Here is a 14,365-nt window from a genome sequence, read left to right on the forward strand (position 1 = left end):
CAACTGCACAGGTTAAGACCACTGCTTTTGAGCAAGGTTTTGGTATTTTCAGTTCCTTTGGTGATGTAATAGCAAACAAACAAAATACATGCTGAAACCAAATTTGCTACGAATATCCATGGAGATAAAATATATTTGTGGGTTGATGGAGATGTGTCTAGGTATGGAAAACTGCAACTTTGCATTTCTTGATTTGAGAATTTAATCCCGTTTATCAGTACGTACTGATGTGTATATTAATGCTCAGCATATTCTTATGGGCACCGGAATGAAGGGGAAGTGCAGTCCTTCAGCATCTCAAGACTGTCGCTAATTCCTTGAATGGATTTTTTCTAGAAAATCTGTGTGTCCCCGCGCTGTTTTCTCTTGCCGGGGACTGTTTGCGGTGGCGCTCCCGAGTGCCCGCTCATCCCCTCGGCCAGCTGTTGCCATCTGGCGGCCACCGAGCCGAGCCGCCGGGCTCCTGCGAGCCTTCCAGCGAGGAATGTGTGCCATGATGACTGGAACCAGCGGCAGTCTGGGAACAAACACATGGCAAACTCGCAGATACTTGTCCAACCATCTGCCTTCTCTTGTCCAGTGCTGCCATAATCTGCTGTCACCAGCAGTGTCATTTTTCTGATACAAAAACCTATTAAAAAGGGTATGTATGGCACTGGAAAGCTAACTCCCCCAAATGAACAGTGCTGTTATTTTTCATCTTTTGTTCCTTTAATTTCTCTGATGTGCTACCTAATCTTTCTCTGTTCCTTTTACCTACTTTTGCTTCTGCTTCACATCACCCCTGCCCTCCCACAGGCCGTGTCGTCTGTGTATCTATTGGAGCCTCTGGCACTGGCTCTCTTCCATCAGGCATTGCCTTTATGTACGCAATTCCTTGACCAAGATTTCAGTTAAAATCTTGTACTCCTCACTCTGTCACAAGGGTATTGTGCTTGCTTGCACTGTGTCTCTACGGTATCGCCCTGCCAAAGACCTGTAGGAGCACTTGTTCATGACTTCCTCTGGGCAGGAGGGGCCTTGCAGCACTTGTTCCTTGTACATGGGTGGAAGGAACACCACCCTAAATTCAGCAAGCAGTGAGTTCTGCTGCTTTCCAATCAATCTGAATGAGGCTGGTCTGCCATTAGCATGGTGGGTAGTGGGTTTGTCCGAGGGCTGGTGAGGGGGCTCAAAAAAAAACCAGCCAGAAAGCATAGAGTCAAGATAGACATACAAAGGGGAGTTTTATGTGGAAATAAAACATTTGTCAAAAAATTCTCTGAATACTCTAAAGGCAAAAAACCCTCCCATCCTAGCAATGGATCAAATTCAGGCACTCAGTGTAGCTCGTCCCCTCCCCTTGCTTTTTTGCCTCGGTCATATGGGTCACATTCCCCCATTAACAACAAACAGCATTCACTCTGTCTGTACTAAACCACAGTAGGTCAGGTTGCCTTGATTTTTTTGGGAGGGAAAAGGCCTTGTGCCTCTGCCAGGGAACATTCCCTGCAACCAGGCGTCTGCTGCTCCCTGAAGGCCTCTCCAAATACCTGCTTCTTCCTCTTCCAGCACAAGCTCTGGCTTCCAGCCAGTGAGGGGTGCCTGGCTTCCAGGTTCAGAGGGCTCAGCTCAGCTGCACAAGAAATAACCCCTTCCTAAAGCTGCAGATTTTCTGGGGCCCCTACAGACTCTGCACCCTGCTGACTCCAAGAGCTAGACCTTTTCCGGGGGAGGGGGACAGAAACTTACGTAACCCAAGAGCTATAATTTGCCAGAGTGTGGTAACACTCTTCTCCATCTGTTCCAAAGAGAACCTGCCAGCCCTGCCTGGGGTGGGCAGGAATGCTTTGAGAGACCCTGAGAGGATCCAGAGGGCCATGGTCGGCATTCCCGCAATGCCTCCTTGCAATTGTATCTCTGCTGTTCACGGCAGCTGCCTGGCCTGGGATAAAGGCTAGAAGCAGTCAGACGCTGGTTTGAAATAAGATAGCTGCAACAATGGGAGCTGCTGGCAGGGAATTAGCTAGGAAGAAGGCCAGAGTTATGTAGATGGAGAGTTTTCACTGGAGGATAAATGTAAATGCAGAGGCTGAATGCTGACTTAGTGGAGGGGGGTGGGTGAGAGAGACTGATTTAAAAAAAAATAAAAATTAAAATAATAATAATAAAGGCATCCAGCGTGAAACACCAAACCAGCTGGCAGCCAGCACAAAGGCTACCCAACAGAAATAGAAAATGCATCTGGTGTCACCCAGAGGCAAAGCTAAGAAAGGTTTCTGTGGGCAAGGTTTTCTAGAGAAGGGAGTTTGGTTGTAGCAGGTCATCCAGTGCCATGTCCTGTCTCTACATGGCAGGTACCTGGGTAAAATACAAGAACAGCGTAAGCATTAGGCAATATATCCCCAGGACACTACCCCAACCACCTGGGACTTGTGATTCTGGGACTTCTCTGACAGACTTCTTAGAGGGACTGAGGGGCGTATTTAATAGTATGAAATTAATTTTTTCTGAATACAGACAAACCTCTGACAACCAGACACTCCTGTGGCACCAACTCTCCACTGCATCCATGCTGTGTGAAGGAGAGTCGTGGTTAAGCCTGACAACTGTAAGTTTCCCTCAATGCCCTCTACTTTTTGCATGGAGACAGCAAGTGAATCCAAATCTGCCTTCTCCAGACCATTTGCTGTTTTACAGACCCTACTAAAGCTCTCTCTCTGGCTTCTCTTTCAGGCTGATAGTTTATACTATCTATCTGTTCCAGGTACAGAAGCCAGTTTGTACTGTGGATGTTGTCACTTTCTCCTGGGCCTTTTCCAAGTCTTTTAAAACCAGAGGACTGGAACTGCAAAGAACACTCAGGTCATCATGGATTTATAGCAGCATCATTCATATTTGCTTCATCTCCTTTCCTAGGAACTGATGGACTTGCTTTCTTATACCGTTGAACACTTCACAGGATTATCTCTCTCAAGATTTTGTTCCTGAGTGATATTGGTGAGCTCAGAGTAGATAATCATAGATAGATAATTCTTCATAGTTTTTTATTTTCTTTCTTAGCCTGAATAACCAATTGTTATTACCAAACACACCACTTTTCACCACTTCTCCAGGTGATTTATGGCAATAAAGAGCAAGCACTGGAATGCCCTACAGGAATCCACTGGATCTACCTGCTGTCAAAACCACCAGTCTTGTTCCTATCGTTTCACTTTAGGAGTTCAGTAAGTATATAGATGGGAGGGTGGGGAGGGAGGGTGTCCCTCTTGCTTCAGGTTCCTGAGGCTAATTAACAGCTTTCAAGGTGGAGACTCTACCAGGTACCTTCTGAGAATTCCAGTAGATTCAAGGAGATGGATCTCTCTTCAACTTCTCAACAATACTTCTCAGCTATTTGTTCACTTTTTCAGAGATTTCCCATCTGTTTATAAAGCCAAGGGAGCAGTCTCATCCCAGCTCGTGGTCTGTATGCTGGTGAGGGTGTATCAGAAATAAATGACTGTGATCTGTTTTCTCTTGGAGAAACAACATCCTAAATCTGGTAAGTTGCTCTGTTCAAAAGGATGACACACAACTTTGGGTCTCCAGCTCAGGAAGTTTCTGAGATCTCACTGAGATGTTCAGTTACTTGCAGATAATTCTTTCTTAGCTTCATTTGTGCATTTATTTGTTTATTAAGTCACAGATCACATTGTCAGTTAGAAAAAATGACCTTTTGTAAACTGCAGAAGATATTTGACTGGTGAAACACACTGTGCTCCCATTTCCAACCCGGTGGTGCAGTGGCCCTCAGCTGTCATTCCCAAAACAGGTGCTGTAAATCAATACCCTGGTGGTTATATTTTGGCAGCACCCTGGCAGGAGGCAGCACAGCCCTCCTCTGAACAGACCTTAAAGGTGCTTTGTGCGTGCCTTCATCTGTATGACTGCAGCAAGAGGGAGCTGGCATGATGAAGGTCCATCACATTCTCCTCCTCATTTCTGCAGGTAAAGGTGTTCCAGCCTTGAAAGGGGGTCATCTCTTTCCTGAGTGTGTGGGATCAGGGCTTTGCATATACATCAGTATGAGCAAATGTGTTCTGTGAGTAGCCTGTCATATTGATAAAGTTTTATGAGCACACCAAATAATCTAAAGGAGAGCTTTGGAGTGTGTTAGCAGCAGCTCAGATATTTGTAATTTCAGGTACAAGATATTTTGAACGGAGAAGTTTCTGTGTTTAATTGTTTTTCTGGTTTTGTGTTTAATTGCTCCCATCTACCCTAGTGCTACATGTATTTCAAAATACATGAAAGGATCTGTTTAGCATGGCTTGGAATGTAAAAAATCATTACAAGAAATTTCATTATTTTGTGGGATGATTGATAAAGAGGTTAAACTGATTTGCAGCTATCTGTGTTGTATTAAGATAATTCTTTTTAAACTATCCCTTAAAACAATAACTATTTTGTGATCCTGAAAGTTTTTTACCAAATTCAAGCAGTATACTAAATTTCTACCAAGGTACACCAGAAGGGGGCAATTTTAATCGGATTAATAAAGCATAGCAAAGAGTTTGAATTAGATGTGATGCTGGGATCATAACTTAAAAATTGAAAGATGACTCCTGCCCACCGTAGCTCAGCCTTCCTGGCTGGGGAAGAAAGCAGCGCCTGCCTGTGACAGGCTTTTCTCATTGGCATCCAAGTATTTTAATATAATCTCATGGCAGGACAAGGCCAAGACAGACTCCTTGGAAATCTCAGCTATATAAAAGCTGAGAAAAGCTGTATAAAGTCAGTTAGGAAACAAGGGTAAATCTTGGCTTAGGTTGGAGTCAACACCAAAATTCTTGTTGACTTCAATGGCCCAGGATTCAGCAGAGAGGGGGAGGCAAGGGTGGGATCTGCCAAAAATGCTTGCAGCAAGGATCAACTGTTCTGTTCCCTCTCACTACGTTTAGGAGGGGATACATACAAAAACAGTCCCAAGCAGCCCTTCCCTTTGCTTTACTCTCCTGTAACAGTGAAGCAGCTACAATCTGAGCACATCATGTACCTGCTTGTTCTGCCACAGGCTCTCTCAAAACGGGGTCTGTCCGTTTTTCTGTGCCCTTGCTCCTCGGGAGTGCAATGCCATGCACAGACACTGTGAAGGTTCCACTGGAACAGAACTGCTCCCTGCCATTTTCACTTGTGATGTTTTTCCTACCATGGCTCTTTGACACAGCGCTGCCAAGTCACACTGAGCAGTCTGTGGTAGAGCTGTCCACAGATAGGCTGAGACCTCCCCTGAGGAGAAAGAAATAGAGCCCACATAGTGAATGGTTTTCTTCTCTCACCACCTGCACAACCTGAGCAACTCCCATAGGGGAGAGGAGATCTTGTTCTGCTCAGATTGCAGATGCAAGGAGTCTGGGTGGTGATTTCATCTCAGTGACTGGTGTGCTTGGCCCTCTCCTTTGATGTTACTGTCACAAGCAAGTCTGTGGAACAGAAGATAGAGAAGCCAACATTAGAAATCCCTGATATCGTGTATTCTCTCTGCTTAACTGTCCACAAGTACTGCATGTTAGCACAGCTGCAGGCTGGAAAATCCTGGAGGAGATTTCTAATGGTCAGTCAGATGTCCACAATCCTGGCTATTTGGTTTTGTTCATCTCCTGGCTGGAGGATGCTGTTGCCTTCAACCCCTAAACTGTACCCAAATCAGATAGGCAGTTACCCCCACTGATGGCATTTGCAGTGCACACAGTGCATGTCTGAAATGAGGAGTCACACGGGGGACTTGGTGTCATCCCGCAGCAGCAGCTTGGTGCTGTCAGTGTTTCCTTCGTGCCCACCTCAGACTGATGGTGCCGTAGCCTGTTCCCTGCCCCATCTCACTGGTGCCACCCCTGCTGTTCTGCAGCTGGGCTGACCCTGTGCTACGAACACGAGACTCGCCTTGTTGAGGACTTGTTCAGGGACTACAACAAGGTGGTGCGCCCAGTGGAGGACCATCGGGACGCCGTCGTCGTCACCGTCGGGCTGCAGCTCATCCAGCTGATTAGCGTGGTACGGTATGAACGTGCGGTACATGTTGATCAGCTGGCTTACGTGATAATGCCAAACAGTGGGGTTTTTTTCTAAGAAAACAATTTTTCTTCTTTAATTCTGTTTGCTGTTACTGCCTTCTTTTTGTTTTTTCTTCCTTTTTTTTCTTTCTTTTTTTTTAAGGATGAAGTAAATCAGATTGTGACAACCAATGTACGCCTGAAACAGGTAACTCTAAATATTCTCAGCCATTTCATCCAATTCAAATAAATGCACTGGACACAGCTGGGAATTAATTGCTCTGTTATACTTTCAGGGGCAATTTGGATGGGTGGGATCAGCTAGCAAAGCATTTCTTCTTTCTGGGGTCTCGAGAATAAAATGCTTTAGACACTAAGAGTCTTAAGAAAAGCATTTTGCATTGTATTTCAAATAATAGGCTTCCAATATATTTTTCTTTTTTATTATTTTCTTTTTGATTAATTTTTTTTCTATATAAGTTTCTTAAACCAAAATTTAAATTAATGAAAAATGAGCTGGGAGTCCCACTCCCATATATTTATGCATACCTGCGTATTCCAAAGCAAGGGAGGTGTTGTTTCTAGGAAGTACGAAAACTATCCCCAAAAGTGCTAGAAGAGGTTTTCAGGGGCTGAAATCTTCCCTCTTTAGCAATGGACAGATGTCAACCTCAAATGGAATCCAGACGACTATGGTGGCGTGAAAAAGATCCGCATCCCTTCGGATGATATCTGGCGGCCAGACCTTGTTCTTTACAACAAGTAAGGGGTGCCAGCTGCCTGGGGAAGGAGGGTGGGAGGGGGTGCTCTGCCCCATGGCACCACTCTGGTGGGGCAGTTTTCCCACAGCACCTGGTCCACTGGGTATTATTTCTCAGAGCAAGCTTCTCCAGGAGAAGGCACAATGGCACTGGGGGACCAGCTGACCCACAGGCAGAAATCCTGTTGTGACCTTGTCAGTTATGCTGCCCACATGGCTGTTAATGTCCTTGTTCCTTTTGCAGTGCAGATGGTGATTTTGCCATTGTAAAATACACCAAAGTCCTGCTGGAGCACACAGGTCTGATCACCTGGACACCACCGGCTATTTTTAAGAGTTACTGTGAAATTATAGTCACGCACTTCCCATTTGACCAGCAGAACTGCAGTATGAAGTTGGGAACTTGGACGTACGATGGGACAATGGTTGTTATTAACCCAGTAAGTAAGGAGTTTGTAATTGGGAAAAGCAGTAAAGACCTGGGTATGCTCTTGGGGAAATCTCAGATTAGTTTTGACTGGAAAAACAAGCAGGCACTACCTGTAAAATAGAAGAGCTCTTTTTGTAGATCTAGCACAGTATTTCCTGGTTCGGTTTCTAAAATTCTGTGTGCATATAATTCCTGGGCCACAACAGTCTCCTACCTGTTTGTCCTCTGTCATCTTCACACTGCTCCTTATGGTGCTGCCTGTCCTGCCTCTGTTTGTTTTCTTGGGTTTTCTGGGGGGCTGCATTTTCTCTGCTCATGACTTTCCATTGCCAAGGACTCTTTCCCTGGCCCCTCAGGTACACCTCCTACCTGTAATAATTATTCAGTCTACTGTCCCTGACTGTAAAATGCTGAGTTGAATGCTGTGTAGAGGCTGATATTCTAAGGCAATATAACACAGACAAGAGTGATTTGCTCACAAAAAATCATAAAGTGCCTGAGTTATTTGGAATCCTGTTCCTGAGCCAAATATGCTAAGTTTTGATTTGGTTCAGAACATCTGGTATTGAGAATTTTTTGGGGATTTTGCTGCCAGGAGAGTGATCGTCCAGATCTGAGTAACTTCATGGAGAGTGGGGAGTGGGTGATGAAGGATTACCGTGGCTGGAAGCACTGGGTTTATTATGCTTGCTGTCCTGACACCCCTTACCTGGACATCACCTACCACTTCCTCATGCAACGCCTGCCTCTCTACTTCATCGTGAACGTCATCATCCCCTGCCTGCTCTTCTCCTTTTTAACAGGGTTAGTTTTTTACCTACCCACAGATTCAGGTACGTAAATTTATTCATTCCACTGCCATAGAAATTGCTCTTCTAACAAATTCCTGAGAAATTCATAGTATTTGAAATCACTAACCAGCCTGAAGGCCAGTGCACACAGAAAGTGGACATTTCCACTGAAAGCAGTGGCTCTCAATATTCTGCAAAGAAAGGATAAGTGCCAAAAGCTGAAATTATTAATAGAAATAATTTGGGGGCTTTCCCTCAGAAATTGCTAATTAACTATCCAGTTAACTTCTGCAAACCAAAGATTTAGCTGGTTAACTTTTATGTTTTGCCATAGATAGGTAGTCAGGGTGTCAGTATGTCATGCAGTAAGTGAGCACATAAGGGTGACTGAGGCCCTTCTGCATCGTGTTAGAGCAGAGAGCTTGTTATCTTCTCACACACATTACCTCGTGTGACACGAGAGTAATCCTGGCCTATTCTGGCCTCCTTTGTCACTGCTGAGCAGCTTGTGCTCCCTGCAACCATTTCCTCTGCTTCATTCATTTTGCCTTTTGTCAGCTTTTCATAGTGCTTAATTTTAGTAAGTCCCTTTTTATGAAATATTTGATGCATTTTTTTTTTCAGTGGAATACTTTCTAGAAAGTTGAACTGGATAAAAAAAATGTGTGAAGAATGTTTTGTGGTTCATTTTTGACACCCTACCTACTGGGAGATCTCAAATAGCAACTGACCTCTGGTGTAATATGTGACTTTTTTTGTCTGCCCTCTCAGCCCAGAGTCAGAGAACAAAGCAAGCAAGCTCCCAGGAGGCTGTGGAGCAAGAGCTAATTAGGTGTATATACTGCATTGTTCAAAATACACAGCCCTGGCAAGTAATGAAATGCTCCTGGCAAGTAAGCTTTCCATATCCCTCACCCACACTTCAGCCCAGCCATACCAGTAATTTCCACCTCACTGCTGGAGCTGACACTCTGTTAGGCTCTCAGCTTTGTCCAGCCTAGTTACTGTTTTGGATGCTGGCAGAGACCATAGCACTCCAAATGCACACCTGTATTTGTGTGAACAGCTATCATCCACATCCTGGATCTTAAATAAATAATACTCTCTGTACTGGATGATAGGAGCAGCAATGGTATTATCTTTTTATGTTTGTTTTGTTTTCATGGCAGGTGAGAAAATGACTCTCAGCATCTCTGTCCTGCTGTCTTTGACTGTGTTCCTTCTGGTCATTGTGGAGTTGATCCCCTCCACCTCCAGCGCAGTGCCTCTGATAGGCAAATACATGTTGTTCACAATGGTGTTTGTCATCGCTTCAATCATCATCACGGTCATCGTCATCAACACCCACCATCGCTCCCCAAGCACTCACACCATGCCACACTGGGTCAGGAAGGTGAGCTCTATGGCTTTGCATGTTTGCTGGTTTCTACTGAACGCTCCATATGTTATTGGCAGGCTTTCTAATAGAAGTCAACAAGAATTGGGGAAGTAAATGCATTATGTTAAATGTCTCTAGGCACAAGAGCCGGTGTTTACTACTTAGCTGTGCATAAAGTTAGCAGGACTGCTAAAGTGCTCCCATAAGTAACAAAATTGTCCACTGGGGTAGAGTCTTGTGGGCAACAGATAAGATAAAACATGGGCAGCTGAAGGTACATGGAAAAGAAAATATCCATCTGGACTCATATGACATTTCCTGGTCTAATTCTCCTTCTGATTGCAAAGCACTGCTGCCTGCCAGTGGCCAAGTCCCTGGCCTGCATCACTGCTGAACACAAAGGCCATTGGGAATACCTGAGTTCAACACCCATTTTGCAAAAGACAGTTTAGCAAAAGCTAAGCAATCTTCTCTGTACTTTTCCAGTATACAGCTGCTCTGCAGCCCTTGGGAAGAGAGGAGATCCTTGCACAAGAGTCTAGATGGTAACCACAAGATGTAGAAAAAATTGGTTGTCTGTCATTACAAGTTCTTTTCCAGAGAGATAGCACCAAAAATTACCTATCTGTTCAGTAATTCTTGCCTTTCTGAAGCCTGCCTGCATTCATACTAAACCGTGAACTGAAAGGGGATTGTTCCGTGTATCTGTAATTATATAAGGCTACAGCTTATATCAGATCCTTTTGCAGAAAAACAATCCCTGCAGAAGTGACATTTCAACAGGCAAACAGAGCATGTGCTTAACATTGCTCTGGCAGCAAGCCTCTGTCACTCCCAAGGAATTTACTGTAAGCCTTATATGCATGTATAGCAAACATTTATAGTGGGAATGTCAAATGTAAGTAGCCAAAAGAGGTTCTTTGTAGTCCATTCTTCAAGTCAGATTTGTAAGCAATATGTTTCAAATTAGATGAGACGAACAGAGCTCTGCCAGCTCATGCTAGCTGAGGATCTGCTCCAGAGCATCGCTTCCCGTTCATGTGTGGATGTTGGGTGTATGGTAGGGGGAAACGGTTTAAAGAAAACGTGTGGCAGGCCTGCGGGTGACTCCCTCTGCCTCAGGGCAGGAGGCTGACAAAAACCCCACTGTAACTGAGGCGTGGGCTGTGACATATTCCAAGAGGGAATCTGTAGCAGATCCAGCACGGGAAGCAATCTGGGAGCAGAGAGGCTTGTCTTTGTTCAGCACACAGCTGCATCTGTAACACAGCCCCACAGACCAGCAACTCTCATCTTCTCCCTCTTTGTTTTCAGATCTTTATTGACACAATCCCAAACATCATGTTTTTCTCTACAATGAAAAGACCATCCAGAGACAAACAAGACAAAAATATTTTTGCAGAAGATATTGATATTTCTGACATTTCTGGGAAGTCAGGCTCTGTGCCTGTCAACTTCTACTCCCCGCTTACCAAAAATCCGGATGTGAAAAATGCTATAGAAGGAATCAAATACATTGCAGAAACGATGAAATCGGACCAAGAAGCCAGTAATGTAAGAGATTTTTTTTGTGCATGATTCATTTCTAGCTTTCAAATTGCTACATCTTACCTTTTTGGCAAAATATCCCTGCCTTACGGAAACACTCCAAGCCCTGATTTGGCTTTAGCAGTAGACAGTCTTCTCCCCTTGATGTAGTCAACAAGGAGGGACAGATGTTTGTCACAAATGGTAATTGAATATTGGCCCCCCAAAATAAGAGAAAGGAAAAAAGGTGTCAGTACTAAGGACTACTAAATGTGGTATGTGAAGCCACAGAGATGGAGTGTTGTGAGTAGGAAAGTAGTTTCAAGAACTGTAAGCAAGTTCCAAAACACATTCCTCCTGTCTCCCACTAGGGTATCTTCCCTCTGTGGTAAGCAAGATCCTACTGCTTTTGAAAAACCAGGAAGCAAGCCAAACTCCAAAAGACTAGTAGTTTTATCTGAAAAGTGTTAAATGTAACTTACAGATGATGATTCCAGTTTTGATAAGGTTTTATTTTATTCCTGAATGTTACAAGTAGTTGCTCCAAATGAAGTATGTCATGAGCTACTCTGATTACTGACTTTTTCCACATTGCAAGCCAAAGGAAGGATAAAAGCATATAGAGTCACACATGGCAGTGTTCCCCAGGAAAATCTAGCTCTGCCTCCTCCTAGCACATTCAACACAATTAACCCCTCTTTTACTTCAGCTTCACATCTCACACAGCTTTTGCAGAGGTAATTCAGTCTTGGCACTTCACCTTTCTAAATGGTCATAGTCCTTTCCTGTTGGGCTGCAGGCTAGCCTGAAGACAGAGCAAGTTCTCTGAGAAAATAATTTGGCCTATGCACTTGAAAAGGAGGCATTTCCTTCCCGTGGACAGGATTTACACCACGGTGTTTCTTCCTGTGACCAAATTCCTGGAGCATGTGGAATGACTCTGGCTGTAGTCTCATGTTCAGCATGACTCCTATGCCCCTCTGCAGATAAAGTGTTATTCTCAGCAGGGCTGGCATGGCTTCAGCATCCATGGGCCTCACTTCCTCCTAGGATTACAAGGAGGATCTTCAGGTTACCAGTAAGTGCCCTTTTTGGAAGTGGAGCCCAGACACTTGTGTCATCTGGGCACTGTTGATATCACTTTCAGGGGGTTTCAAAAGTCAAGTTCCCCAAATGAAATGAAAGTTGTGGCTTCTGAAGGCTGTTGCTTCATTGTGTTCACTTCTGAACCACCTCAAACCACTATTAGTTATCAGTGTCCTCTAGGTAATTACAACAGGCTCTTCTACTTGTGGGACAACCAAGACAAAAGTAGAAGGTGCTTTAGGCCAGCGTGTGTCACTCCTTAAAGCAGAGTTACAGGGTGGAAATCCTGAGCCCTGCTGTACTTGGTGCCTCACACTCTGCTCAGTCTTATCATTCTGGGTTCCCAGCAAAGGCATGCAGTGAAAAGGCAGTCACAGAGTAAGAGGTTCACAGTGTCCCACAACTGGAAAAAAGACTAAGGGAGCTACCAAGAAGGTTTTAGAACCTTAGCATATATACTAGGCATGGAAAGCAGAGAATAGAGTGAAATTAATGGAAATTGCCTAGATATCCCATGAGAAGGAAAACACAATGGAAAAACCAAAATCAGTTGGGTCAAACTAAAGATTTTGCTTTCAACAGCTTAAACTCCATTTCGAAAGCAACTATTGGCCTAAATATCAAGCTTTTCAACGTTTTTTTAAATGAAAATGTTCAGCAAATTGCCAGGGTTTCTGATCAGTTTGGTATTGAAACTTCTATTTGTAAGTTGCTTAGGCTTTCTTAACCACTGACCTGCTTTTGAGAATTTTTTGCATAGCAATAATGAAACTTATAGAAGAACCTTCCCATTGTTCAAGACAGTAAATTAAAAGAATGCCCATAATAAACATGGCTGTGCAGAGATTTTACCATCTCCTTTGCTTCTTTCACAGGCTGCAGAAGAATGGAAGTTTGTTGCGATGGTGCTTGATCATCTTCTCCTTGGCATATTTATGCTAGTTTGTTTTATAGGAACATTAGCTGTATTTGCTGGTCGACTTATTGAATTAAATCAGCAAGGATGAATGTGAGCTGGAAACTATTTACTACCCTGAACATCTGAAAGCATTGTAACCATCAAAATCTGGGCAGCCTCTGAAAGTTTCACTGACAGGAATCAGTTCCTGCTGGGAAAGAGCAGGGATAATAAAATGTAAGGCTCCATACTTAGCACTTTTGAGCTGCTGCTCAGTGGCATTTCATTGCCAAAAAGAAACATTTGCATTATTGGTGAACTTGAATGGCTGTCAGCCAGATTTTGATCCATTTTACCATTTATTAAAAATGTTGATGTTTTAATAAGACTGTCTGACTTTGCAAGCAACAGATACAATTCCAGTGAAGTCAACAGCAGTGTAATGAGCTTTAGCTGAGCTGTAAATCTGTATCCAACTTTAGCATTCGAGCTGGTTTCAGTATCTGCTCCGTTGCTTTTGTTTTGGCAGGGTCCAAATTACTCCTCTCATAACATCAGACATATCTCAAACTCCATGCTTACACACTTGATTTTCATGCACAAATCTGAACTGACTGTCACGCGTGATTCTACCTGTAGAAACTCTTGCTGCAGAAGAGACTTACTTGTTCCTTACTGTGGAAAAGATTGCTATTCCTAGGATAATCCCTATATTAAACCTACTCTGCTCTTGGAAGGTTGGTTTCCACTCTTCATTTTGAGTGATGAGTAATGTGGCGGCACCTTCAACCTTGGTGTGTTTATCTTAAACACAATTCTCTGTTTCCTGAAAACTGTCCCCTGCCCTGCTGAAATAAATCGTGAGCATTAACTTCAGACACAGCAGCACACAGATCATTCCTGGGGAAGGCGTGGATCTCAGCTGTACTTATATACGACAAAAATGACAGGACACCTCCTCTTCTGAGCAGCAAAATAATTATCCAAACTTCATCCAAAAGTTGAGCAGCAGCTCACTCTGGTGGCTAAAGCAAAGTAGTGCTGCTTTTGGCCAAAGCCCGCTGGGGTCAGTGAGAAAGAAGCCTCTGTGTATTTCAATAGTGCGGTGTGGCAATACTAGCAGTGCTGCCTATTTTTCTCAAAAATAAATAAGGAGAGGTGGGGCAACTGCGACAAGTTACTCATCATTCCCAGCTGCTTGTCCAAGCCAAGAGGACTACTTAGCTAACAGCTGTAAATAATTTGCTGTGAGTTTAATAAAATAATTTGTGTTATATTAATGCTCTACAGGAATGTGTCATGCTTGCAGAGGACAGGCATTGGAAACACTGTAGGGAAAATGAGGCACTTGTGCAACGCTCCCATCATTGCGTAGTGTTTGCTGGACAATGTTTTGGCAAGATGCAGTCCTAAGCAAACAGTTTGTCTGAGGCAATTGATCACTTGTAGCACTCTGCTCAGCTCTTATGTTTTAAAGGATG

The 14,365-nt window shown here is 43.8% G+C and overlaps 1 protein-coding gene across 1 annotated transcript; it reads left to right on the top strand.

Annotated features, from left to right (window-relative positions):
• Positions 1-3,929: 3,929 nt before the first annotated feature.
• Positions 3,930-12,993, top strand: CHRNA1 (cholinergic receptor nicotinic alpha 1 subunit). Its single transcript, XM_050339725.1, has 9 exons — positions 3,930-3,969; positions 5,870-6,015; positions 6,178-6,222; positions 6,667-6,776; positions 7,019-7,214; positions 7,800-8,037; positions 9,165-9,388; positions 10,688-10,927; positions 12,862-12,993. The coding sequence occupies exons 1-9, from the start codon at positions 3,930-3,932 to the stop codon at positions 12,991-12,993; spliced, it is 1,371 nt and encodes a 456-aa protein (XP_050195682.1).
• The last annotated feature ends 1,372 nt before the right edge of the window (positions 12,994-14,365 follow it).

Source organism: Myiozetetes cayanensis, unplaced genomic scaffold, assembly GCF_022539395.1.
Source record: "Myiozetetes cayanensis isolate MyiCay16 unplaced genomic scaffold, myiCay2020 scf9, whole genome shotgun sequence".
NCBI classification, from domain to species: Eukaryota; Metazoa; Chordata; class Aves; order Passeriformes; family Tyrannidae; genus Myiozetetes; species Myiozetetes cayanensis.

Coding starts and splice junctions, on each gene's coding strand:
- CHRNA1 (XM_050339725.1), top strand. CDS start 3,930: ATGATGAAGGTCCATCACATTCTCCTCCTCATTTCTGCAG. Junction 6,777..7,018: donor GACCTTGTTCTTTACAACAA/GTAAGGGGTGCC, acceptor TTCCTTTTGCAG/TGCAGATGGTGATTTTGCCA. Junction 9,389..10,687: donor TGCCACACTGGGTCAGGAAG/GTGAGCTCTATG, acceptor CTTTGTTTTCAG/ATCTTTATTGACACAATCCC.